Source organism: Zeus faber (assembly GCF_960531495.2).
Source record: "Zeus faber genome assembly, chromosome: 9".
NCBI lineage: Eukaryota > Metazoa > Chordata > Actinopteri > Zeiformes > Zeidae > Zeus > Zeus faber.
The window spans coordinates 2,358,834-2,385,385 of NC_137197.1; the positions used below are offsets into that span (position 1 = coordinate 2,358,834).

Consider the following 26,552-nt stretch of genomic DNA (forward strand, 5'->3'; position numbering starts at 1 on the left):
ATACAGAAGCCTCCCCTGCTTTAGAGTTAGTGTGAGGGATAGTTAAAAGCCCACTGCCTGTGGACCTGAGAGTTCTTGCTGGTTTGTGTGTAATGAGCATTTCTTGTATAAACTGAGGTGCAAGGCCATTCATAGCTTTATACACAAGTAGCAGAATCTTAAAATCAATCTAGTTTTAACAGGGAGCCAATGTAGAGATCTAAAAACAATTGTGATGTGTTCAGACTTTGTTGTTCCAGTGAGAACGCATGCAGCCGCATTTTGGATTAACTGTAGCCGCTGCACAGCTGATTTTGGGAGGCCGATGAATTGGCCATTACAGGAGTCCATTCTACTCGTTATGAATCCATGGATTAATTTTTCAGTCTGCTTTCGACAGGAAGCCAATTAATTGTGATTTTTTTTTTTGATGGTAGAAGGCTCATTTTGTTATGTGATTGATATGGCTCTTAAAATTTAGATCGCCCGTCTATGATTACACCCAGATTTCTGGCTTCATTCTTGCTCTCCTGAGACAAGAGAACTGAGATGAGCTGCAGTTTTCAGTCTCTGATTGCGGCAGTTCCCCCTACCACACGCCACCCAAGGCGCGTTTCCAGGCACCTCTGGTACAGAGAGACAGACAATGATGGGTTGCAGACACCAGTTTATTGTAGAGAGGAGGCTAGGTGGAGTGAGTCAGGAGCAGATGGAACATGTCATGACAGGGCTCCTCTTCTGAGTGAGTGTGGGGATTGGGGTTTTAACCTGCCCCTCGTTAGCCCAACCAACGAGTACCAGGTGTGGCTGCTCAAACCATCCCATCCACCCATCACACTGACCCTTTGCACCAAAGATGGGTATTTGTGTTATCTTTGTTCAGTTGTAAAATGTTCTGTGACATCCATACATTAATATCATTAATACACTGAGTGAGGGAATGTATGGGGTGTAGGTCATCAGGAGATAGGGATATGTACAGGATGGTACGGATGAATCAGCAACAGCAAGAACACCAGATGATGCCGACAAATAAGTTTATTCACGTTTTCCAAAGAAGTTCCTCATTTGTGTTCCACAACTAGTATTACATGTCAGAAGAACGTTATTTATTTATTTATTTTAACCTGTGCTTATTGTAACCTAGTCTGCAAGTGGAGTTCAATTTCTCAACCTGCAATGCAACTCATTATTCCTTTTTTAATCATCAAGAACTGCTGCAATAATTCTGTCCTGTGGACAACCTGTAGGATGACAAGAGCACAGTTTTTTGTGAGACAGAGCCACCACCAATCCCCCTCTTTGGAGAACTATTTTACCATGTTTGGGTCTATAAATAACTAATCACTACTCAGAAGGGCTCTGATGCGGGTGAACACCAGGAAAGCTGCGGGCCCAGATGGCATGTCTGTGTGAGTACTGAAGACCTGTGCTAACCAGCTCTACCTGGTGCTCACTAGGATATTCAATGCCTCCCTGGCTGAGTCGGTGGTCCCGTCCTGCTTCAAGCGGTCTACCATTTCATCCCTGTCCCAAAGATCGCCTCTCCTGCCTGCCTGAATGACTACCGTCCGTGGTCATGAAGCATTTTGAGAGGCTGATTAAGGATTACATCTGCACCTCCCTCCCCCGCACCTTGGCTGCACCTTGGCTGCAGTTCACATACCAGCAGAACAGATCCATGGATGACGCAGTCTCCCAGGTACTGCACGCCATGCTCACGCACCTTAATGGCCGGAAGGGGGCCTAACAACATTTCACTGCATATATTCAGTAAAATATCCCTATCTCACAAAAAGTTCGGGATATTTGGCTTTCGGGTGACATTTATGGAAAATGTAAAAAGTTCACACTACAGTGATATTATATCATGAAAGTAGAGCATTTAAGTAAAAGCATGCAATGGTGATTTCCTCATCTCAAACAATTTATTGAAACAAAAGCCAACAACAGTTGTGGGTTTACCACAACAACAAATGTCAACGTCTCAATAACTTGACAAGTCGACTTATTGTCTGCTGAGGCCTGGCCCCCACTCTTCTTGAAGGGGGCCCTCAGGTCATTGAGGTTCTGGGGTACAGAGTTAGGAGCCTCTACACGGCCACTCAGCTGATCCCATAGGTTTTCTATGGGATTCAGGTCTGGAGAAAGTGCAGGCCACTCCATTTGAGGTGCCCCAGTCTCCAGCAGCCGTTCCCTAATGATGCCACCTCCATGAGCTGGAGCGTCCATGAAGATGAGATGAGGCCTGTGTTGTTCATGCAGGGGCACAATGACTGGATGAATGATGTCATTCAGGTAGTATGGGCTTGTCACTGTACCATTCACATAGTCTAGGGCAGTTCTGTATTGACTAGACACACCTGCCCACACTGTAACACCACCACCACCAAAGGCTGGTCTGGTGACAGTGGCTGATGCGTAGCGCTCTCCTTGACGTCTCCATCATTTCTGCTCAACGTGAATGGACTTTCATCAGAGAGCAGCACTGAGGCCCCTGGTCCCTCGTCCAGCATAAATGCTCCCTGGCCCCTGCAAGACCATGATGCCTGTGCCTGGTGGTGTGGTGCAGGTGGTCTATCACTCAGACCACGCTGATGTCTGGTTTTGAATGGTCTGACGTGACACTTGGTGCTTCTCACCTCCCTTAAATGTGCCTGGAGTTGAGTGGCATCATCATGCGGTTGCGCAGGGCACTGTTCACAATGAAGCGCTCATCAGTGTGGGATGTGGTCAAAGGACGTCCACTTCTATGCCTTTCTGTGACTCTTCCAGTCTCTGTATCTCTGTTGCAAGCTGCTGATGACACTCTGTGACGCTCTAAGCTCAGTGGCCACTTCCCTCTGACAACATCCTGTTTGAGGCCTCGCAAGGCGAGGTGCTGTTGATCAGTTGTTGGTGTGGTCTTGGTCTCATGGTGTCAACATGTTAACAGCTTGATGAAGAGGTCTTTAAATACCAACTCTAATTGAACCAGGAAATGTATTGGTGGATTCATGGATCAAACACCTGCTGTGAATTTTGCCATTCAGCTCCTTGTTAGAGAACAGCAAGTTGTGCAAAAAGTACTGAAACATTGAACAGTTGGACATGTGCATTCAAAAGTTGAGAGAAGGTCAAATTAAGTTCACCTGTATGTCACCTGTGAATCCTGAATCTTGAAGACACAGAACCAGGCACTGGGCACCAGGCACAGACCACAGGCCCAGAGCCAGGCCCCCTGCTGACAGACCAACACCCTGGCCGAACCGCCTGCCCTGCAGGCGAGCTGGTGGGATACCCCATTCACATACTAGAGTGTGTTCAGCGCAGGGCACCCCGATGTTAGCCCCACCCCACCGACGGCAGCAGGCCGCCAGATATATGGGCCCCGGAAGGCACCCGGCAGCGCTCTCCGCAACCCTGACAGGTCACAGCACACCTTAAGCCACCAGGCGGCAGACGGAGGCACCCAACCTACAGCTATCAGCCAGAGGCGCAGAGCGGCCCACCATGCACGCCCCGCGCACTGTGAGTGCCAGAGGACAGGTACCCCGGCAGCCCAGTGTGATTACAGGAGTCCGCCCCCCACCAAATGAGGCCACATGGTGAGCCCTGCACTGAGCGCACCCGGCCAGGCTCAGGCCACCGGGTCACAGGACCAGACGGAACGCAGGCGGTCGGAGGCCGGTCGCCTCCCCCCTCCCCCCATGCGATGCAGGAGGACATGCATGCCCCGCCCACGCGGTGAGCAACTCCAGCGGTATGCTGACCCGCTGACCACGTGGCCAAGACCCAAAAAAAAAACATGCTCATAAAGAAACGATTCCCATAAATAACAAGTATATGTACATGAAATAATTATTTCACATGGAAGATATTTGCAGGGTTAGACAAACAACGTCACTGTCGTTGGCTCCAATGCAGCCTGTCATGTGTCCAAAGCATGAAAGTACATCAATTCATTTTCCTTCTCATTTTCTTTCCTCCTCTTTAACGGACGGGTCTCCAAAAACACACAGATCAGTCGACAAATGATGCGTTGAAGGCACCTCTTCGGGGGGGGGGGGGGGGGGGAGGCTGTTGTGCTGCAGGGTTTGGGAAAAGGATCGTTGTGCGTGACGTGACACCCGTTGAACACAAAAGGAAAAAACGGTTCTGTCAGAAGTGGGATTCGAACCCACGCCTCCAGGGGAGACTGCGACCTGAACGCAGCGCCTTAGACCGCTCGGCCATCCTGACTGGTGCACTTCTGATAGAATGGAAGCATATGACCAAATCCTATCATACCAATAACAATATCAGTATATAATAAAACACAAGACAGGCAGACAGACAGGAGACAAACTGACAGACAAACATACAGAGAGACAGGCAGACAGACAGACAGGAGACAAACTGACAGGGAAACAGACAGACAAACATACAGAGAGACAGGCAGACAAACATACAGAGGGACAGGCAGACAGACAGACAGATAGACAGACAGACAGGGATTGTGAGTGATTGACAGTCAGTCTCAGTTCAGTACTTTCATCATTTCATCTGTGCTCATGTACAGATTATTATTGTTATGGGCACCACGTGATCACACTCCGTGACGTCATGTCGCCATTCATTTGGTCTGGACTGCCATCTAGTGACGCACTGCTGGTGCCTCGTCATCATACTGCGTTATTTAACCCAATATTCAAGTAGATTGAGTCTATAAATTGATATGGATCAATTTAAAACAAATTTAGATTATAAATACTTTGTTTGGTTGTTATGTTGTTTACTATGTTTATGTTGTTATGTGCTTTTGGTTGACAGCACAAAGAGGAAGGAGAGAGGAGAGAGAGCAGGTTAAAAACCTTGCTGTTCGCTACAGTCTATGAGTGACTTACTGACTGACTGACATCTGTCTGTCTGTCTGTCTGTCTGTCCGACTGTCTGTCTGTGTTACTGGTGCTGGTGCTGTGGCTGCTGCTAACCTAAACTTAACCTCGCTTACCTTATGGCTAAAACTAAGCACCTCTCACCCTATACCCTAACTTACACACCTCTAACCTTGTACCTCAACTTAACCGTCTCTGACCTGAGTGACTTCTCCGGTTCTGGTGAGAGCTACCACTTCCGGTTCCGGTGATGTCCTTGTGTGTGGGTTGCTGTTGTCTTTTTTTGCTGTTGTTTTTTGTTGCTGCTGCTGGAGTTGATGTTGCTGCTGCTGTTGTTGTTTGTGGCTGCTGCTGCTATTTCTGTTGCTGTTGTTGTTTCTGTTATGATATTACAGTGAGAGGATTATAAGAAGGGTGTGTTTTTTAGAGAGATAGTCAAAAGGATCTCCCTCCCGAGGTCAGAATGAAAAACTTGACCCATAATTTAGGGACGCAAATTAAAGGACCGTGACTGGATTAAGATGAGACAGTGCACACAATTGAAATTTCAGTTTCTGGTGAGGGATACCTCTTCTGGTTCCGGTGACGTCCTCGCTTGTGCGCTGTTGCTGCTACTATTGCTGCTGCTGTTTTCTGTTGCTGCTATTGTTTCTGCTGGTATTGTCGTTGCTGCTCCAAACTTATACCTAAACTTAACCATCCACCGTGACTGGATTTAGATAAGATGGTGCACACAGTTGAAATCTCAGTGTCTGGTGAGGGCTGCCACACGTTCCGGTGACGTCTTTGCTGTACGCTGCTTCCCTGAGAACTGTTGACTCAGTACAGATGAGATTTCTGGTTCCGGTGAGAGCTACCACTTCTGGTGACGTCTTCGCTTGTGCGCTGTTGCTGCTGCTGTTGCTGCTGTTTTTGCTGCTTCTATTGTTGCTGTTGGTACAGTAACCGCTAGTGTTGTTATTGCTGCTGGTGGTGTTGTTGGTGCTGCTAACCTTGTACCTTAACTGGTGTTGTCGTTGTCGCTGCTAACCTTATACCTAAACTTAACCATCTCTGTCCTTATTACTTAACCTAATCATCTCGAACATTATACCTAAACATAACAATCCCTAAACTTATACCTAAACTTAACCATCTCTAACCTTAAAGCCTTATTTAAATATCTCTAATCTTGGTGCCTCAACTCAACATCTCTAACATCTCTAACCTGAGTGACTTTTCCAGTTCCGGTGAGAGCTACCACTTCTGGTTCCGGTGAGGTCTTTGCGTGTGCGTTGCTGTTGTTGCTCCTGCTTTGGTTTTGCTGTTGTTGCTGCTGGTGTTGATGTTGCTGCTCTTTCTGTTGCTGTGGTTGTTTCTGTTGTGATATTACACTTAGAGGATCATAAGAAGTGTGTGTTTTCGACGAGAGAGAGTCAAAAGGATCTGCCTCCCAAGGTCTAATTGAAAACTTGACCCCTAACTTAGGGTCGCTAATTAAAGGACTGTGACTGGATTAAGATGAGATGGTGCACACAGTTTAAATTTCCGTTTCCGGTGAGGGCTACCACTTCCGGTTCCGGTGACATCTTTGCTGTGCTTTACTTCGTTGAGATGAGATGGTACCCACTGTTGACTCAATACAGATGAGGAGATTTCTTGTTCCAGTGAGAGCTACCACTTCCGGTCCCGGTGACGTCTTTGCTTGTGCGCTGTTGCTGTTTTTGTTGCTGCTGTTGTCTGCTGCTGGTATTGTCACTGCTGGGGTTGTCGTTGCTGTTACTGCTGGTGCTGTTGTTGGTGCCGCTAACCTTATACCTTAACTGGTGCTAACCTTATACCTAAACTTAACTCTTGCTTACCTTATACCTCAACTTAACGTAACCTTATACCACGACTGAACCATCTCTTACCTGAGTTACCTTTCCAGTTCCGGTGAGAGCTACCACTTCCGGTTCCATGACTAGCACAGAAGTCTAATAACAAAGCACCACTCAAATTCAGATCCTCCCAGTCACCCCCTTCCAGGTTTCTCCATCGTTGCCCACGTGAGCGTTGAAGTCTCCCAGTAGAACTATGGAGTTCCTAGGCAGAGCCCCTTCCAGGACGCCACTCAGAGACTCTGAATACTCTGAACTGGTGTTTGGGGCATAAGCACACACAACATTGAGAGCTTTCCCCTTAGCAACTTGTAGTCGCATAGAGGCGACCCTCTTGTTCACTGGGGAGAACTGCAACACAGCGCCTCTCAGCCAGGGGCTCGTGAGTATCCCCACACCCGCCCGGCGCCTCTCACCCTGGGCTACCCGGATAAGGAGAGTGTCCAGCCCCTCTCCAGGAGTTTGGTTCCAGGGCCAGTGCTGTGCGTAGAGGTGAGCCCAACTATATCTAGTGGGTACCGCTCCACCTCCCGCACCAATTCCGGCTCCTTCCCCGCCAGAGAGGTGACATTCCACTTCCCTAGAACTAGTCTGCGATGCAGAGGATCAGCAGGCCCAGGCCCCCGCCTTTGCTCGCTGCCCGGCTGGCATTGCACCCGACCCCAACGCCTATCCCTGCAGGTGGTGGGCCCACAGGGTGGCGGCTCCATGATGTTTCTTCGGGCTATGCCTGGCCGAGCCCCATGGGTCAAGGCCTGGCCACCAGACACTCGCCAGCGAGCTCCCCTCCCAGGTCTGGCTCCAGGAGGGGGCCCCAGTTTCCCTATTCCGGGTGAGGTACTATTGTGCCTTTGGTGTTTTTTCATTAGGGTCCTTTGAATCGCTCTTTGTCTGATCCCTACCCTGGGACCACTTGGGAGACCCTACCAGATGCTAATGCCCCCAACAACACAGCTCCCAGGGTCACAGGGACACACAAACCCCTCCACCGCGGTAAGGTGGCGATTCTTCAGGCGGAGCATATATGATATAATATAATGAATCTTGTAATAATACCAGTTACACTGATTGGTCTTGCGTGTCTTTTCACTCTGTTGTCTGATGTTCTTACAGCTACAGATTTTTCATTTCAGTCCCAACAGGTCCAGTAAACAACATGTTTCTGTTCCTGAAGATCCTGATGCTACTGGTCCGAAGGTCCAGAGCCCAAATATATTGATCAGAGTTATTGATCATAGAGCTTATCTTCTCATCCTCTCATTTCCTTTTCCACCCTTGGCTGATGAAGATGATTGACTGAGACGATGACTTCACCTTCAGTAATCAGTAAATATTTTACATAACAATGTGGTACTTCCACTCACCACGTTGCTCTGGGGCCAGGAACACTGCCCCTAGTGGTGGGACAAGGGCAATGACTGCACTGCTGTTAACTGTTCAAAAATGTTAATCAATCAAATATGAGTATGGATCACTGAGCAGTCTCAGAAAATTACAATCATTAAGCAGGTTTATACTTAAATCCCCAACACCACAAAGCAGCAGCATTTGCCAGAATAAAGACCCAAAACTGAAACATTTGATTTATTTCCAGAAGAATTGAGAAATATGAGCAGAAAACTAGAGATATTAACAGAATGGACAAACACCAGACAATTCCTGGCGAAATCACAGAAGCGTGTTGCTCTGTGTGTACGCTCCAAACGCTCAGCTTTGTGACATCACAAAGACGTCACATGACTATGCCCCCCTGGGTAGAAGAGCCTGGATCGGTGCTGTGAGGAGACGGGCAATTCAATTTGTTTTTACATGACATCTGTATCCTATAAAAATAAAAACTTAATTAATATATTTTAGGAATAATGAAATACAAAACTGGGCCTGAAACCTTGTGCTGCATTGGGTTCCTGCTCTCAGCTCAGTTCTTCCTGGTTGGTGAGAAAGGACGATTAGCTGACCTTCAAACTGCCCGAGTGGGATGCACAGCTGCACTGTTCCAATTCGCACTTAATTGTTTATTATTCCAGGTTCACTGTATTACACGTGAACTTCTGTACTTAAGCAGAGTAGATATGTATTTGTTGCTTGTGCAATTCAAATTGTGTTTGTATACATGTGTATTGTGCTCGTTTAATGGTCGGATTTAGAATGGTACGGTCCAGTGGGCGGGGCCTAGCTACCTGACTTTATAAAGGCTGGACCAGGCCCAGAGCACACAGGCACTGAAGGGCTGCAGAGCTGTGAAGGCCTGCAGGGGACATAGATATAGATGGATATTTCTCTTTCTTTTTTAAAGATGGTTCTTTACTCCTGAACGACCCTCGGCCCGAGTGTGACCATGATGGGACTCTTCGGCGGGACTCTTCAAAGACCATCAAAACAGCTGATAAACGAATGGTCACTCAAAATCCGAAAGGAAATGCGAGTGATTGAGCGACAGGTTGGAGGCATTCGGAGGGAGGAGGAGAAGGTGAGGAGGTCCATCAGGGACGCCGCGAGGAGGCACCAGCCGGACGCATGCGTCCTCCTGGCCAAAGAGCTGGTCCGGTCCAGGCGCTCCGCCAGGCGACTCCACGCCGCCAAAGCTCAGATGAACTCGGTTCTGCTCGGCATGAAGAACCAGCTGGCGGTGCTGCGCGTGGCCGGGGGCCTCCAGCGGAGCACAGACGTCATGAAAGCCATGAGCAGCCTGGTCCAGATCCCACAGATCCAGGCCTCCATGAGGGAGCTTTCCAAAGAGATGATGAAGGCCGGCGTCATCCAGGAGATGCTGGGGGACGTGTGTGAAAGCACGGAGGACGGTGCGGAGACGGAGGAGGAGGAGGAGGTGGCGGCGGCGGAGGTGGAGCAGATCCTCTTTGAGATCACAGCAGGAGCCCTCGGAAAGGTCCCCCGACAGGTCAGCGGCGAGCCGGGGCCTCCCGGAGCCGCGACCCGGGACGACGACTCCGAGGAGGACGTGGATGGAATGAGGTCCAGGCTGGAGGCTCTGAGGAGCTGAGGAGACCTGGAGCTGGACCCTGGTGGTCCGGTCCAAACCAAAGGACCAGAACATTAAAAATACATATGAAATACTGTGCAGCCACTGACCACACACACACACACACACACAGTTTCTCTCACACACACACACACACAGACACACACACACACACACACACACACACAGTTTCTCTCACACACACACACACACACACACACACACACACACAGTTTCTCTCACACACACACTTACTCTCACACGCGCACACACAGAAAGAAACACACACACACACCCACACAGTTTCTATCACACACACGCACACTTACTCACACACACACACAAGAAAATCACACACACACACACACACACAAACACACACACACACACAAACACACTCAGACACACACACGCACATTCACACAAACACACTCTCATAGCCAGAGACACACACACAAACACACACTCACACACACACACACAGTTTCTCTCACACACACACACACACACACTCACACTCACACGCGCACACACAGAAAGAAAAACACACACACACACACAGTTTCTCTCACACCCACACACACAGTTTCTATCACACACATGCACACACACACACAAAAGAAACACACACACACACTCACACACAGACACACACGCACATACACACACTCACACAAACACACTCAGACACACACACGCACATTCACACAAACACTCTCATAGACAGAGACACACACACAAACACACACACACACACACACACAGTTTTACTAGCCTGAGGTTCTACAGGGGGTCCCCAGGGGGTCCCCAGGGGGTCCCCAGGGCTCCATGCTTGACCCCCTCTTGTTGAAGGCTCCACAGACCCTCGGCCACGCCCTGCTCTCTTCATGCTGATGGTGTAGTTATTGTTGTGCTTCATCACTGAATAAAGCTTTTGGTTCTTAACGCTGAGGAAACTAAAATAGTAAAAAAATCTAAAACATTTTCAGGAAAACATCAACGTTTCAAGCTTTGAATGGAGTCGTCCTTTCTGACTGAAACGCTTCCAATGCGGTTGCAAAATGTTCTGGGCCCCATGGGAGAGTCGGGACAGATCAAATATATTCGCAGATTCATGAACAATTTGCCATAATTCCTCTTTTTGCTCATTGAGACGCTGGTGAATGGTGCAGTGAAAGGAGCGCTTCCTGGAACGCTCCCGCTCGGTGGGGTCTCTTCCCGCTCACGCTGCCCCCACATCAGTGACCTCCGAGCGGTTTCTTCTCCTCTGAATTTTCTTTTTGCGGTTCAAACTTCCTGTTTGTGTTTGGCTCGTGGCGCCACCTGCTGGTTGGGTCTGAAACAGCTCTGAGGCCCTGCAGCCACCCAGGGGGGCGGAGTCGAGAGTCACCTGACGGCAAAGGAAAAGCCCAAACTCCTCCTCCGCCGGAGGGGCGCACACAAGCCGCGCCCCCGGGAGGAAACAGGAAATAAGTATTTTATCTTCCTGCCTGGCCCTGGGCACATTGTTTTTCAAGATCTACTTATGAACAGAAATATATAATATAATATCTTCTTTCTTCTTCTTCTTTTCTTTAAATGACACAAAATAGAATAACAGTGTTTCTGATTAACACCACTAGCACAGGATGTAATGGGGGGGCACCCTAGCGCCCCCTATCGGCCGGCCGTTACATATAATATATGCTTAAATAAAGCACAGTTTAGAAAATATACAGTTCATTTATAATATTTTCTGGATTTTCCTTTTATTTGAAGACCATCTTGTGCTTCTATTTTACAAATACTTACAGCACATATTCATGACTGAACTGGTTACCATTCCCAAAACATCCAAACGGTCTATTTATAACTAATGCATGTGTATATACAGTACATACATAAAGCTGTGGAAAAAACTCAGAATGATGGAAAAACAAAGAACCACAGGACATGAATACAGTGTCAAAAACAGTCAGCATCGTGTACAAATCATTTGGGGGAAGGTGAGATAATACAGGTTGCATAGAAAGGGATTTAAAACCTTGAAACATTGAAAAAGCAGTGTGTGAAGTCAGCGGCAGCATGAGGTATTTTCCACGGTCCAGGTTCTCGGTGTTTGGAGGACGTGGACACGATGGAGGGAACTCAGAATGTAGAAAGATGCTGTTGAGCCTTTACCAGCATCAAAAACCAAAAATAAACACGTCACTCTGAAACTCACACGACTGTGTGCAAAAAAATAAAATCAAATAAAACAAAATCAAATGGAGACAAATCTAATAAAATGGAATGAAATCAAATAAAATGGAATAAAATAAAATGAAATATAATTGAATGAAATAAAATAAAATCAAATCAAATCCAATAAGCCACGTACATGGATCAGCGCCTGGCCAGAGGGAAAACCCGGAAACGGGAGTTCAACTTCTTGGACCCGGACTTTTCTACATTTGTGAAGAAGGTCTGGAAGCTGATCCTGGAATAGTTTCTACACTGTACAGCGCAGACCAGCTGTCTTGCAAGTCACCTCAACTGTGTCTTCTACACGGCCCTGGACTGAACCAGTAATCCACCAACCAACGCTCAAGGACCTTTTCTTGTAGAATTATCTTCTGTAGATAAATACTTGTTATATAAAACCCTTGGGATTACAGTAGATTGAACACACCTTTCACAATTTCAATTCAATTTGCAGTTTGGACATTTTATCATAGTATTCCAATTTAAATGCATGCAAAAATAACAGTGAACACATAAAAAGAACATGTTGAAAATGCTTTTCACCAAAAGCTCAAACTGATCACACAAGGCAAACATAACACGTCCCATAAATGTAACATCCGGTCATCTCTAGAGGCACATTTCAAGTCTAGGTCAAAGGTCAAATCGTTCCCTCTACTCGTGTGCAGAGAAGCAGTGTCGACTTTGTAACGATACCCAGCACAGCATCCGGCTACCTGGCATCCGGCTACCTGGCACCCGGCTACCTAGCACCCAGCTACCTAGCATCCGGCTAACTAGCATTCGGCTAACTAGTATTCAGCTAACTAGCATTCAGCTACTAGATTCAGGATTGTTGGTTCTGGTGGTAAGAACGCACCGTGCACGTCTCCCGGACCTACTCTGTAAAACACAAAACACAGGATGAAGAACGTCTTCCGTAGCACCTTTAGACACATGAACACACATTTTTGGATCAGTTGGCGTCAGGAGCAAAGCGGCGTCTCCCACGCAGACGGATGGAAGCGTTGTTTCAAGTAGAGGTTTCAAAAAGGACCAAAGCTCCGACTGTTTATTTCTGACGTCGCTGAACATGAGGCACTTGCAAAGCAGAAGTCACTCAAACGGGACCAGGACCAGGAGTCGGGTCACACCTCGGAGCTGTCGCCACTAGCGACGCCCCGCGGCACCATGGGCTCGGTGCTGCCAGACGCCACGGGCGTCTCTTTGGCGTCCCTCTTGGACCGGAGTAGCAGGACCACCGCCACTGCGATGAGAACTGTGAGGAGCAGCCCCACCAGGACCCCGACGATCAGCACCAGGCCGTCGCCGTCGTCGTCCCTCTGGTTCAGCTCGTGGGGGACCGCCCCCCGGGTGTGAACCCTCTGGTCTGGGCTGGTCCGCCGCGGGCCGCCGCGCTCCAGCGCGATGTGCAAGATGTTGGTTCCCCGGTTGTTTCCAGAGCCGATCTCCTCCACGATGTCCGGGACCGTGTCCGCCGACCTCCTGGGGCGAGCCGGGCCCTCCGCAGCCAGGCTCCGGTGCCGGCTCACGGCGTGGTACTCCACGCTCCGCTTCCCGATGCCGCGGTTGGCGTTGTCCCTGGAGCGCACGGTGTAGACGGTGTGGATGAACCACTCCCTCCCTGCGGCCACCTGAGACAGGGCGTGGCACAATATGTCTAAGTAGAAGTGAAAGTACTACATTGACATTTGTACTTCAGTAAAAGTGTAGAAGTACTCTTTGCTCTTTTAAAGTAATAAAAGTATTAAAAGTAAAAGTACTTGTCACATCCAGTGGGACATGATAATACAACCTGATTTTCAGTGGATGGGGGCTCCGCCCGAACACGACCACCCAGCTTCAAAATAAAGTTTACAAAGTGTGTAGTGCTCCTCCCAAAGCACCACTAGAGGGTGGCAGAGCGTGGGGCAGTGGACTTACAGGACTAGGACTCGGCTGGAGCCGGCCAGAACATCCAGCATCTACCCGGGCTTAGCTCTGCCGGCCACCGATTGTTTAACGCAGTTACGGACCTGAGTCAGCGAGTTTGCGGCACTGACCTGGAACAGCGCCGAGGAGTCCATCCTGAAGCCGTCGGAGCCCGGTTGGCCGACCAGTGCCAGGGCTCCCGCGTCGTCCGACGCCAGCACGGCGTGGAAGGCCACGTTCCCGAATGAGCGGGCCTGGGTCTCCGGCTGGGCCTTGTCCTGGGACGGAGAAGAGATAAGGTCGGACGACATGACACCAAGTCGGCGCCCTATCGGCGATACAGACGAAATGGAGACAGAACTCACAATGATCTTGAAGCGGTACAGCAGAGAGGGGGCGTCGGCCAAACAGCCAAATTCTAACGTGTCGGGGTTGTATTTGGGGACGTATCCGTCGGCTCCCGTGCACAGGAAGACGTTCTCGATGTTACAGATGAAGGAGTCTCCTAAATTCTGCACGGGATCCACCATCACCCGCCCGTAGACCGTGTCCCCTGACGGGAGGAAGAGCGGCGCTCGTTACTCACTGCACCGGGGGAGGGGGGGGTTACTCGGGCTCCCGGGGGCCGTCCTCACCTTCGGAGAAGGCCGCGTCGCTCTCCTGGCCGAAGCCCATGGAGCCGTCTGACAGCCAGAGCGCTCGCTTGGAGAGCAGCACCATCTGGGTGTTGAGGCTGAACTCTGCAGCCACCGGGTCGCTCACCTAGAGGAGACAACAAACGGGTTGATACGGAGCTCTGCCCTCTGGCCCCTGCTGGACCAGCGGCTCTGCAGGGTCTAGACTTGAGCCCTGCAGCCATGGAGCCCTGGAGCCCTGGAGCCCTGGAGCCCTGGAGCCCTGCAGCCCTGCAGCCATGGAGCCCTGGAGCCCTGCAGCCCTGCAGCCCTGCAGCCCTGGAGCCCTGCAGCCCTGGAGCTCTGGAGCCCTGGAGCCCTGCAGCCCTGCAGCCCTGGAGCCCTGGAGCTCTGGAGCCCTGGAGCCCTGCAGCCCTGCAGCCATGGAGCTCTGGAGCCCTGGAGCCCTGGAGCCCTGCAGCCCTGCAGCCATGGAGCCCTGGAGCCCTGCAGCCCTGCAGCCCTGGAGCCCTGCAGCCCTGGAGCTCTGGCCCGGCGGTGCTGGTGGTCCCGGGCTGACCTCAGTGGAGCGTACCTGCTGGAAGCGGATGTCCAGGTCGAAGGTCACGGGCTCTCGGGGGTTGCAGGCGGGGGGGCTGGTGAACTGCAGGCCGGGGGGGGACGTGCACGCAAGAAGCTTCACTGTGTACATCCCAGAATAGTCACGCACCTAGGAGACGCAGCGCGGGCAGAGAGTTAGTCGGCGCTCAGATGAGCTAAGGACACACTCGAGGACTTTGAAATCTTGCGGCCCCGGACACGCCCGGTCCCGGACAGGGACAGGGCGTGTCCGGTCTCGTGAGTTGTTTGGTTGGGTCAGTAGCTCTGGTGTCAGGTCCAGACAGAACATCACGTTGGAGTCAGAGTTCTGGTCCTGGGATGGAAAACAGTCTTTAAAAACGTGGAGCTGTCTTTCCAAAGTCCTGTAGTGTAACCCTGTCACTAGTCTGGAGGAAAGACTTTGCAGTCATGGACAGACAGACAGATAGACGGATAGACAGACAGACAGACGGACAGACGGATAGACAGATAAATGGATAAATAGATGGATGGATAGATATTGGTACTTGTCACTACAGGTACTCCTCACTAAACAACTGAGTTCTGTTGCTAGGACCAGGTCTTTAAGAGAATTGGTCGCTAAGCGACCACCCATGTTACTTCACGGTAAGGGGGCGTGGCTGCTATATATAGTGTATATAGTATCTATGTATATGTATATATGTATATATAGTGTATATATGTATATAGTATATATAGTGTATATAGTGTATATAGTATATGTAGTGTATATAGTGTATATAGTATATATAGTTTATATTGTGTATATAGTATATAGTGTACAGTGTATATAGTATATATAGTGTATATAGCATATATAGTGTATATATGTATATATGGTATATATAGTGTATATAGTATATATAGTATATATAGTGTATTTATGTATATATTATATAGTGTATATAGTGTATATATAGTATATAGTGTATATAGTATATGTAGTATATATAGTTTATATAGTGTATATAGTATATATAGTGTATATATAGTATATATAGTGTATATAGTGTATATAGTATATATGGTGTATATAGCATATATAGAGTATATATGTATATATAGTATATATATTGTAGTGTATATAGTATATATAGTTTATAGTTTATAGTTTATAGTATATATAGTGTATATAGTATATATAGTGTATATGGTGTATATATAGTGTATATAGCGTATATAGTGTATATATAGTGTATATAGTATATGTAGTATACATGGTTTATATAGTGTAAAACAGCTAGTGTTAAACAGGTAGTTAAAGAGGAAGTTAAACAGGTAGTTAAACGCGTAGTTAAACAGGTAGTTCAACAGGTAGTTCAACAGGTAGTTCAACAGGTAGTTCAACAGGTAATTCAACAGGTAGTTAAATAGGTAGTTAAACAGGTAGTTAAACAGGTAGTTAAACAGGTAGTTCAACAGGTAGTTCAACAGGTAGTTCAACAGGTAGTTCAACAGGTAGGTTGTTAAGTGAGGAGTACATGTATTATGTACTTGACATGTAATGACATGTTTCTCCACTAGAGGCACAACGTTCTATCAGTTGAAAAAGGCGGAACATCTGCTGTTTTCTGCCTTTTCTTCCTTGTTTCTCCACAGAGTCATAATAATTCATCTTATAACAGATTTCACCGTATTTCAGCCTGGCATGGCTCCATCCCATAATAATTAATCTTATGACAGATTTCACAGTATTCAGCCTGGCATTGTTCCATCCCATAATAATTGATCTTCATCATAAGACGTCCTCACAGCGAAGTCGGAGGTGAAGCTCCACTGCTGCACCGGCTGGTTGTAGGTGGGCTCTCCACGCACCAGGCTGAGGTTAAAGGTCAAACCTGGGTGGTCCGCACACATGACCATGGAGGAGAGGGAAGAGGCTGGAAGAAAAATACGAAACAATAAATGGTATTAAATATGGAATGCTGTTGTTACAGTTCCGATTTTTTATATTATTCTCCTTGGAACCTTTCAGGGCTAAAAGTGTCTGGAACAGGACAACCCCTGGTCCCACACATGGACGTCTCAGATATCTTGTGGTTCAAGTTTGATCCATATCGATGCACATTCGGTGCAGGGATGGGTGAAAAACGACTCAATTTGACCGTAAGTAGCCGAACGTTGGTGCATGGTCCACACACCAAGGCTGCAAAACTTGCGGTCGGGGGCCGGAGCCAGATGAGTGGATTAAGACGCTTTGTGACATCATCATCCAATTTGTTAGAAATGTGCAGGTTGTGGCTACGAATGCACAATCCATCACACTACCGTGGTAGCAAACTGCGTGTGTATATGTGTATGTGTGTATATGTGTATGTGTGTATATGTGTATATGTGTATGTGTGTATATGTGTATATGTGTGTTTGTGTGTGTGTGTGTAATGTCTCACCTGCTTGATGTGGGCGGGGCTTTATATTTGATATTTAATCTCTTTTTTCCTTTTTGTAAATATAAACGCATACAAATCTAAATGCATCGAACTCGGTGCCGTGTCCTTATTTTGCAGCGCTGGATCCAGTCCTAACACACAAACTGTAGGAGTGGAAAACAGTCCAGAGTCCCAAACATTTTCCGTGTTTGTGACCTCACACGTGGAGTTCGCCTGCAGCTCCAGAGCAACGGGTCCGAATGGTGTCAGTTTTATTTTTAAGTCCCAAAGGTTTAAAAAGTGGATGAAATGTGTGTGAGGGACATGCAGTGTTGAACCCTTTGAATGGAAGCGTGTTGTTGGGAACTTCCACACGGAGGGATTTCCTTCCACAGAGACAACGTGAGGCAGGACTCTGTGGACTACAGGAAGTAGACAGGGACCTGACAGGAAGTAGACGGATGCCTCCTAATTTTTAGGATCACATGGTATTAGTAATGCAGCGTCACCAGGCCTCTGAAAACTCGCATCACAGTGTCATTACGTCAGCCGATGCTGCGTTCAATTGAAACTCGGAAATTGTAACTCGTTTTAGACGTAATGCTGATGTAAAGACGAGCGACAGCACCAACTCATGCAAGAGAACTCGTAAATTTTGTAAATGGGACGATAATGGATTGCGTGTATTGCTGCCTGCAGCTATATTATTGTATTATTATTATTATATGATATTATTATAATATAATATAATATATTATCATATTATATTATATGATATTATTAACCAGTTTAACAAAGCAGATTTAGCGGAGATTAGGAAGAGGTTTAATGATTATAAAGGGTTTAAGTGTAGATAATAAGGTAGTAAAATTATACAGGGTATAGAAGTAACAATATATAAACAAACAAGCAAACAAACAAACAAATAAATAAATAAAAAATAAAAATAAAACAATATATAAAGAAAGCATATAACAAAGAAGAAAAATACCTACAGTATGTGAGACTGAATATAAAAACAAAATTAAATCCTAAATATAAAAAGCGTATCCAAGAATAAACACACACATAAGAAACATACGTGAAAATGTACCTTGTAATTGTATTTCATTGTTTTGGTTAATAAGTACAGATGCGCACCAGTCCCTGTACTAATGTGTACTGCTGATTGACTTCCTCTTTGCACACAAGTTTTGTGCTTTTACAAACTCTGTATCATTAGTTTTATACCGCCACAGCAACATTCCCCCAATGGAGATAAATAAAACGACATTTCATAAAAAATAATTCGATCTGGGCCGAATAGAGGTATAAAACTTAACAACGGGTACAAAAATGTTGATTTAAATACATCTGCATGCGCTCAATGCTGCTGTGACCATAAAGTATCTTTACTCAAATTATTATAATTATTATTATCTTTAGTGTGTTTGTGTTTTTTTCTGACACGGTGCAGGAAACCGGCTTTAATTTTAAACTTTCTGCAAGTTGGTGACACTTTCACCTCCAGTTCACTGCACTCAGACCCTGGCTGTGTTGGGCGTTGCCGTGGTAACGTACCGGGATGCGACAGCACGAACAGCCCCCTGAACCGCGCCTCCGTGCGGAAGTTGACGACCAGACGTCCCTGAGCGTTGATCCTCATGCTGCTGGGAAACAAGGAGCCTGGAGGGAGAGGAACACGCTCCATTCAAATACAGATGACATCACTTCGAATAAGGCAAATTAATAGAATATAAACAGCAGTTAACAGCAAGCATCACTATGCTTACTAGTGAACCAAATATTGATAATAACTATGTTATGAAAATACTACTACTAGTATTAATAAAAATAATAATAATAATAATTATAATAACAATAACCTTCATTTGTGCAGCACATGCAGCTCAAAGCAATACTACTGCTACTACTACTACTACTACTACTACTACTAATAATAATAATAATAATAACAAAATAAGCAAATAAATACATAAATGAAATAATAATAAAGCAAACAAGCTAAATGCATGTCATAAAAATGAATAAATATCACAATCAATTACATTATTGGGTCAATTTACACCATTCAGGGTCATGATGGTTCCTCAGAATAAAAACGATTTCCTTGAAATAACTGTTAGTCTTGAACTACTCCAAGCAATTCTCAAATAACTCTCAAAATAATTCCCCACAGTAGTTTAGGGCCTTTCCAACAGAGACAAATGTTTAGAAATCACAGTTTGTGTTTATCTTCCTGTACAGCACAACATCTGGTCTCAATGTGTATTCAATGAAAATGACAGAACAAATAAATAAAATGATTAGCGCCGTTGACCACGTCAGGTGAAAGGACTGAACATGTGATTGATTTGATTTGATGGGAGCCCCTCTCCCTCCTCGCCTTGCAGCACGGCGCCCGGCGGGCTGCCCACGCCCTCCCGCCACAGGATGGCGGTGTCGTAGACGAAGGTGAGCCGCAGCTCGGCCTGCTGGTCCAGGTGCTGCCAGCCGCCGGCGCCCAGTGGCGAGTGGAAGACGTAGGAGACGTAGAGCGGGACGCGCAGCGTGACGTAGGACTGCACCAGGTTCAGCACCTGCAGGGGGCGGAGGAGGAGGAGGAGGGAGTTTGAAATCCGTTCCGTTATCCGATTATCTCCAGCACGGGAAGTGCTCAGAGTCACAACCTGGATTTTGATTTGATATGAGTTGGATTTCAAAGAGGAAAGTACGAGCCGAAAAACAAGCTCTGATCCATCCCATAATATGCTTCTTTTCCATTTGATACTTTTTTTGTTTCCAAATAATGATTTACTTGGAGGACCAGCGTCGGGTTAAAGGAAGGAAGGAAGGAAGCAGGGAGGGAGGGAGGGAAATAAGAAAGGAGGGAAGGAATGATGTTAGGAAGGAAGGAGAGAAGGAGGAAGGAGAGAAGAAAGGAAGTAAGGAGGGACGGAGGGAGGGAAATAAGGAAGGGGTGAAGGAATGAAGTTAGGAAGGAAGGAGAGAAGGAAGAAGGAAGGAAGGAGAGAAGGAAGGAAGGAAGGAGGGAGGAGGAAAGTAAGGAGGGAAGGAAGGCGGGAGGGAGGGAGGCAGGGGGGGAAGGGAGGGAAGGAAGGCAAGAAGGAAGGAAGGAAGAAAGGAAGGGAGGGAGGGAAATAAGGAAGGGGGGAAGGAATGAAGTTAGGAAGGAAGGTGAGAAGGAGGAAGGAAGAAAGGAAGAAAGGGAGGAAGGAAAGAAGGAAGGAAGGAAGGAAGGAGAGAAGGAAGGAGGGAGGGAGAGAGGAAAGTAAGGAGGGAAGGAAGGAGGGAGGGAGGGAAGGAAGGTAGGTAGGAAGAAAGGAAGGAGGGAGGGAGGTAGGGAAGGAAGGCAGAAAGGAAGTAAGGAAGAAAGGAAGAAAGGGAGAAAGGAAGGAAGGAAGGAAGAAAGGGAGGAGGGAGAGAGGAAAGAAGGGAATTCCAAGTGCCTAAGGTGTTTGCGGAGGTCTCTCAGGTATCTGATCCGAGACCTGCCCGCACTCGCCCAGGTCCTCCTGTGCAGACCTGCCGGGCTCCGGGAGGCAGGAGGCGGGGGGTCCGGATCTGGGGGACCTGGGGGGTCTTGGGGACCTGGGGGTCTGGGTGGGGGGGGGGGGTCTGTTCTGGGGGACCTGAGGGTCTGGGGGGGGTCTGGGTTCTGGGGGACCTGGGGGGGGGGGTCTGTTTTTTTCTCCTATGTTCTTCCCTCGTTCTTCATGACTAGAACCTTCTACCCCTTCATTCAATCCAGAGCACGCGCCCCATGTTCCACGTTCCCTGGATCCAGGTGGATGTTGTGGCCCCACGCTGCAGGGGCCTCGCAGCGCTCTACGAGGCTCTGCTTCTCCGTTCCGCTGTGACGGGGCGCACGGCAGGGGGGTCGTGCTGCGTCGGAGGGAAAGGGTTTGTGGGCTTTGTTATTACACGGCTGGTGAAAGGTGTCGGGGCAGAGAAGGATGAATGAGCGAAGCCGGACGGCTTCACCGGGGCTCTTTAGGGGGAAAAGCCAGAAGTGAGGCAGCGTTTTGCTGAGGCTGTGAATTATTAATCGGGGAGTTGATGAAAGCAAAACAAAGGACAGGATCTGGGAGAGAAAGGGGACGGGTCGGGTCGAACATTAAATGCCGAACGTGCGTTTCTGTCTGGAGGAGGTGAATTCAAGCACGGAGGTCAGGGGGTGAAGGTCGCTGGAGGCCGGAGGAAACGTTCCAAGGGCCACGACTCGCCGTTCTCCTTCCAGACAGCTCATGTTCGGGAAGGAAAACCAAAACAACTCATCACAGAGGAAGAGGAAACGGCAGGGATCTCAACCTGCCACTCTTCATCTCTCACTCCTGGGGTTTGCAGGGTGAGGCAGCACTTGACGCGCAAAGCTTGTTGTAAAACGCCGGAAAATGTAGAGTCACGGCAAGGAGCCACGGCAAGGAGTCACGGCAAGGAGTCACGGCAAGGAGTCACGGCAAGGAGTCACGGCAAGGAGCTTGAAGGGTTAAAAAGGGCTCAGATGCACCGTGAACAATCCGTCTGCCAACCTGGAGGTCGTTCAACTATGTTGTTGTTCACAAACATGGCAGAAGGAGCCACAGGGCAGAGTTAATCTTTACATAGAGCATCTTGTACTTTGCTCTGGAAAGCAGCTCCTTGTAGGATGAAACACTGGAAATAATTCCGACTGAAATGAAAGATTTTCAGATTTTTGAAGTAAAGGAAGTAATAACTGCATTGCAAAGTTTTTTTTTTTAACGATAACAGATTATGTTATTTAAAGATGCGTCCGTCGGTGTTTGAATAATTGTAAGTCGCTTAGGATAAAAGCGTCTGCTAAATGACTAAATGTAAATGTAAATGTAAAGATGAAAAGATGTCTTTGCAAGCATTAGTTAATTATTCTATCTTCCCCAGGCTCTCTGGTTAAGTGCCAAGGAAGGTAGAGGAGTGTTAAATATATACATACATACATACATACATACATATATATATATATATATATATATATATATAAAAGATATAGAATATACCACGGAAGGCCCTGACCTGTCCGTCTGTGCCGATGGTGCCTCCACAGTCGCTGAGCAGCTCTGACATGTCATAGTAGCTGCTGAACTCCCACAGACAGGCCTCCAGGTTCAGGTTCCTGTAGAAGCGCAGTGTGCTGGCTCCCCTGAGGGGGACGCTGTACTGATAGGGCGCCGTCTCCCCGATCACCTCCGGGTTCCTGGTGGCCTGCGTCAGGAAGCCGTAGCGGGTCTGGACCTCGTGGTAGTCCAGCAGGTTGGAGCAGCGATGGTTCCCCACCCGCGTCCCGTCGGGGCTCAACGTCAGCTCGAAGTTGGACAGTGCCCTGGTGGACACCACAGGTAAGAGCCCTGCAGGGGGACAGGGCAGAGCGTGAGGCCTGGACCGTCACTGATCAGAAATCAATAAGCATGTGTTTAATATTCAATGTCGCTTTGGAGGATCTTGCATTGGATCCTGATTCGTTTACAGTAAAAGAGTCATGGACAGGAAAGAAAGCTGAATAAGTCATCGACGAGCGATCCTTTTCTGTCTGACTGTTTATATAATATCACACAAACCACATTTCTACTTACGAACATGACCGATTCCAACGAGTCGGAGTCAATCATTCTTTATATTTAACATGACTGCGTGAGAAACGTAGTAAAAAGTACAGATATTGTGCTTTGGAATGTAGTGGAGTAAAGGTCAAAATCCTCCGAAATGGAATATACTTCAGTACGTGCAGATGATACAAAATTTTACTTAGGTACAATAACAAAATGCTGTACTTTCCACAGCTGCAGATCACTATTATTTCACTAGTATTTCCTGCTAAACGGGGCGTGGCCTCCTCACCGTCGATGTGTGGCATGGTGACCGTCAGCTTGATGAGGTTGGGGTGGTCGGGGTCTTCTGCTCCGGTGTAACGCAGCTTGGCGGAGAAGGGCTCGGCGCCCACGGTGCCCGCCACGCGGGGCTGGCACATTCCTGCAACCGGCCACAAACGCTCATCAAACACCACGTCTCCCTCCCCCCAAAAAGATCTCAGACCCGAGCAAGTTGTCTTCTCTGCCGCCTCCCGCTTTGGACCCTTACCCTCCTCAAGGCTGATGGACACCACGGGGCTGCTGAGCTCCAGACCCTCATCCCCGTTGGAGTTGACAGCCCGGGCAGCGCACTGTACCCGGGACCCGGCCTGGAAGTAGACTGAGTCCAGCGTGATGAGCTTGGAGGAGGTGAAGAAGGTGTCGAAGTCGAGCTCCCGCATGGGGCTGGTGACGCCGTCCCGGCTGGCCGGCGCGCTGACCATCCAGCGGTACCGCGTCAGGGTGTTGTTGATGTTCTCGCTCACGCAGAAGGAGGCCGTCTTGTCGTAGTCGGCGTACTTGGGGTTACAGGCCTGACGGAGGAGGCGGGCGGAGCGGGGAGCGGAACATGCTAATGAGCTGGAGCTGATGCATCGCTACAGACGAGCCCCCAGGGGAGTTGGACGATTCGGCAAAGTGAACACACACCCAGTGACGCCTCATCTGCATAATCTAACTGCGATTAATCTGCTGAAATAAAGGCTCCGAGACGCAGTCATTACCACGGTGGCTGTAATCTGAATGCTCATTTACATGCTTATTCAATTCATTGTTTATTTATCCGTTTACTTCTGTCTATTGTTGATCTTTGGACGTATGAGTCTGTCAGCTGTCAGTGGAATCTAATTCCAAGAACCCTGAGAACCATCAGACCCCTAAGAACCCTTGGAACCCTAAGAACCTTAATAGTCCTAAGAGCCCTAATAACCCTAACAACTCTGAGAACCCTCGGAATCCTAAGACTCTTAATCACCCTTAATAACCCTAAGAGCCCTAATAACCCTAAAACTGTAAGAACCCTAAATACCCTAAGAGCCCTGATAATCATTGCAACCCTAATAGAAGCCTAGGAACCCTAATAACCCAGGAACCATAATAACCCAAAGAACTTTAATAACCCAAGTACTCTAAAACCCAAAGAACCCTAAATACCCTAAGAACCCGAGGATGACATCATGATGTGAAGGCACCTTCATCTTGTCACTTTAAGTTTGTTTCTGGTTTGAATCAGTGGTGAGAACATGTGAATAAAAATTTCCAATATGAGTTGTGCAATTTTATAAAGGTTATTTGAAAAGGTATTTTGCTAAAATACTTCATCATGATGCGGATATTGTGATATATATATACTAGTAAATAAAACTATTGTGTCTCTAAAATCTACCGTGGTTCTTCCATTCTCCTAACCTTCCCGCCCTCTCATCTACTGCAGCGACAAACAAAATAACATAACACAATAATAACACAATAATAATATCACAATAACAATAACACAATAAGTCCGGACGAGTCCTGAGTGAGTGGTACGTACGGTGACGCAGACCACGGCGTACCCCGCCGCCGGCCGGGCGTCTCGGCTGCCGTCGGCGTCGTCGTACTGCAGCAGCGACACCACGTGCGGCACCGAGGGGAAGGTGACGTCCGCCATGCTGTCCGACTCCTCGATGTAGACGATGGCTTTGCTCATCTGCAGAGCCACAAGAAGGACCGGGAGGCGGTGTTGACTGGGATCGAGCGGGAGCCGCCGGGTGCTCCATCCGTCTCAGACTCACCTTGGTCTCCGCCACCATGTTCTCATCAGGCTTCAGGTGCACGGTGAAGGCCTCCCGCATCTCCCTGACGCCATCAAACAGGATCTCCACCTCCACAAAGTGCTGCGTGTCGCCGGCCCGGAACACCAGCTCTGCATGGAAATATATTGTTTTATGATATGGCTTGTAATATCATACAATATAAATAGTGCCGCTGAATTTCATAACCAAGTACAACCAAATTCTATTCATGCCGTTTGAGAAACTCTTTCCTTTTACTTTTTGTTAAATCTAGCATGTATTATTGATTGTGCAAGGTGAGATTATTATTGAAATTGCTCCACGTTGTGTACTTACTTTGGGGTGACAGTGTTTCTCTGTACACGGGTTATTTTTATTTATTTTAAAACCTAAAAAAAATTATATTTAAGACTCACTATTTAAATTACAATCACACAACTTGAATTTCAACTAAATTTGTTTTCGACTTCCTGTGACCTTGCATTACAAGGTACCAGATTCACTGGTAAACAAGTTTGCTGTGTGTCTGGTAACCATGGCGACAGGTCTCCCTATGCTTGGAACGCTCCTTTAAAGTCTCATTCATGCTTCTTCTCTGTCGCCGAGCTCTTTCATTCCAATCCAGCGCTCTCTGTCAGTCTGGCACCAGGGGGGGAGAGAGGCAGGAAGCGGCGTCTCACCCTCCGACACCGGGTGGTAGTCCTCCCCCGAAGCGGCCGAGCCGTCCTTGGTGTGGACCCGCACCACCGACACCTTGGAGGAGTCCCCGACGCGCAGCACCGGGACCCGGATCACCGAGACCTGGCCGCTGGCCTTGGGCTCCAGCACGCTGAACTTGGTCTCCCCGAACCTGATAATGGCCTCTGGAGAAAACAAAACAAGACAAGAAGGTTGAGGGAGTTGGAGGTAAGGTGCGAGAGTTCGATCTGGCGCCGTGAATCAAACGGAGGCAGATGAGGGGAAGTCTCACTGTCGCCGTCATCTTTTATCCTGACGAGCGTCTCGTTCTGCGCTCCGACGGTGGCGCCGAACGGGGAGTCGCTGCGGGGGCTACCCAGCACCAGTCGGAGCTCCTCCACCTCCTCGTGCTCCGAGTCATCAACCAGAACCAGGACGCACGGCTTCTCCACCTCCCCTGAGAGCACAGGAGAAAGACATGCTCAGGAGAGGAGAGGACAGGAACCTGGAACCAGGAGGACCGGCGCTGGCGTGCTGCTCTGCTGCTCTACCTGGAGAGAATGTGATGATGGAGGCGTCGGTGTTGGGTCGTTCCTCAAAGTCCATCATCACCTGCGCCGTCCCCTGTCGGCTGTAGCAGCGCACGGTGGATTTGTAGCCCACGTCTCCGCTGCGGAACACTGTGGCGGAGATCCGACCCGAGTTTTCGTTCCCCATGTAGAGAGCCTCCCTGAACTGGACCTTTGGCACTGGAACAACAACAACAACCGCTCAGTACCCACACCAAACACCTCCTGTTGTTATTCCTGATGAATGAATAGTT

General features: G+C 48.1%; 2 protein-coding genes across 2 annotated transcripts in view; one reads left to right on the forward strand and one right to left on the reverse strand.

Annotated features, from left to right (window-relative positions):
- Positions 1-9,035: 9,035 nt before the first annotated feature.
- On the forward strand, positions 9,036-9,695 carry LOC307235275 (charged multivesicular body protein 3-like; the record flags this gene model as incomplete). The annotated part of the gene is made up of 1 exon (XM_080007309.1): positions 9,036-9,695. One exon carries the CDS (start codon positions 9,036-9,038, stop codon positions 9,693-9,695), a length of 660 nt encoding a protein of 219 aa, XP_079863435.1.
- Positions 9,696-11,437: 1,742 nt separating this feature from the next.
- Positions 11,438-26,552, reverse strand: part of LOC307235276 (FRAS1-related extracellular matrix protein 2-like) — a gene marked incomplete at its 5' end in the record, with an annotated part of 60,201 nt that continues 45,086 nt past the window's right edge. The window contains 16 exons of the mRNA XM_080007310.1: positions 11,438-13,531; positions 13,940-14,086; positions 14,174-14,361; positions 14,444-14,570; positions 15,018-15,152; positions 16,796-16,923; positions 18,973-19,077; positions 19,799-19,991; positions 22,447-22,778; positions 23,269-23,400; positions 23,509-23,812; positions 24,811-24,966; positions 25,052-25,182; positions 25,732-25,914; positions 26,022-26,186; positions 26,281-26,478. Of these exons, the coding sequence (XP_079863436.1) occupies positions 13,025-13,531; positions 13,940-14,086; positions 14,174-14,361; positions 14,444-14,570; positions 15,018-15,152; positions 16,796-16,923; positions 18,973-19,077; positions 19,799-19,991; positions 22,447-22,778; positions 23,269-23,400; positions 23,509-23,812; positions 24,811-24,966; positions 25,052-25,182; positions 25,732-25,914; positions 26,022-26,186; positions 26,281-26,478 (3,131 nt within the window). The 3' untranslated portion in view covers positions 11,438-13,024. The remainder of the gene's footprint in view (positions 13,532-13,939; positions 14,087-14,173; positions 14,362-14,443; positions 14,571-15,017; positions 15,153-16,795; positions 16,924-18,972; positions 19,078-19,798; positions 19,992-22,446; positions 22,779-23,268; positions 23,401-23,508; positions 23,813-24,810; positions 24,967-25,051; positions 25,183-25,731; positions 25,915-26,021; positions 26,187-26,280; positions 26,479-26,552) is intronic.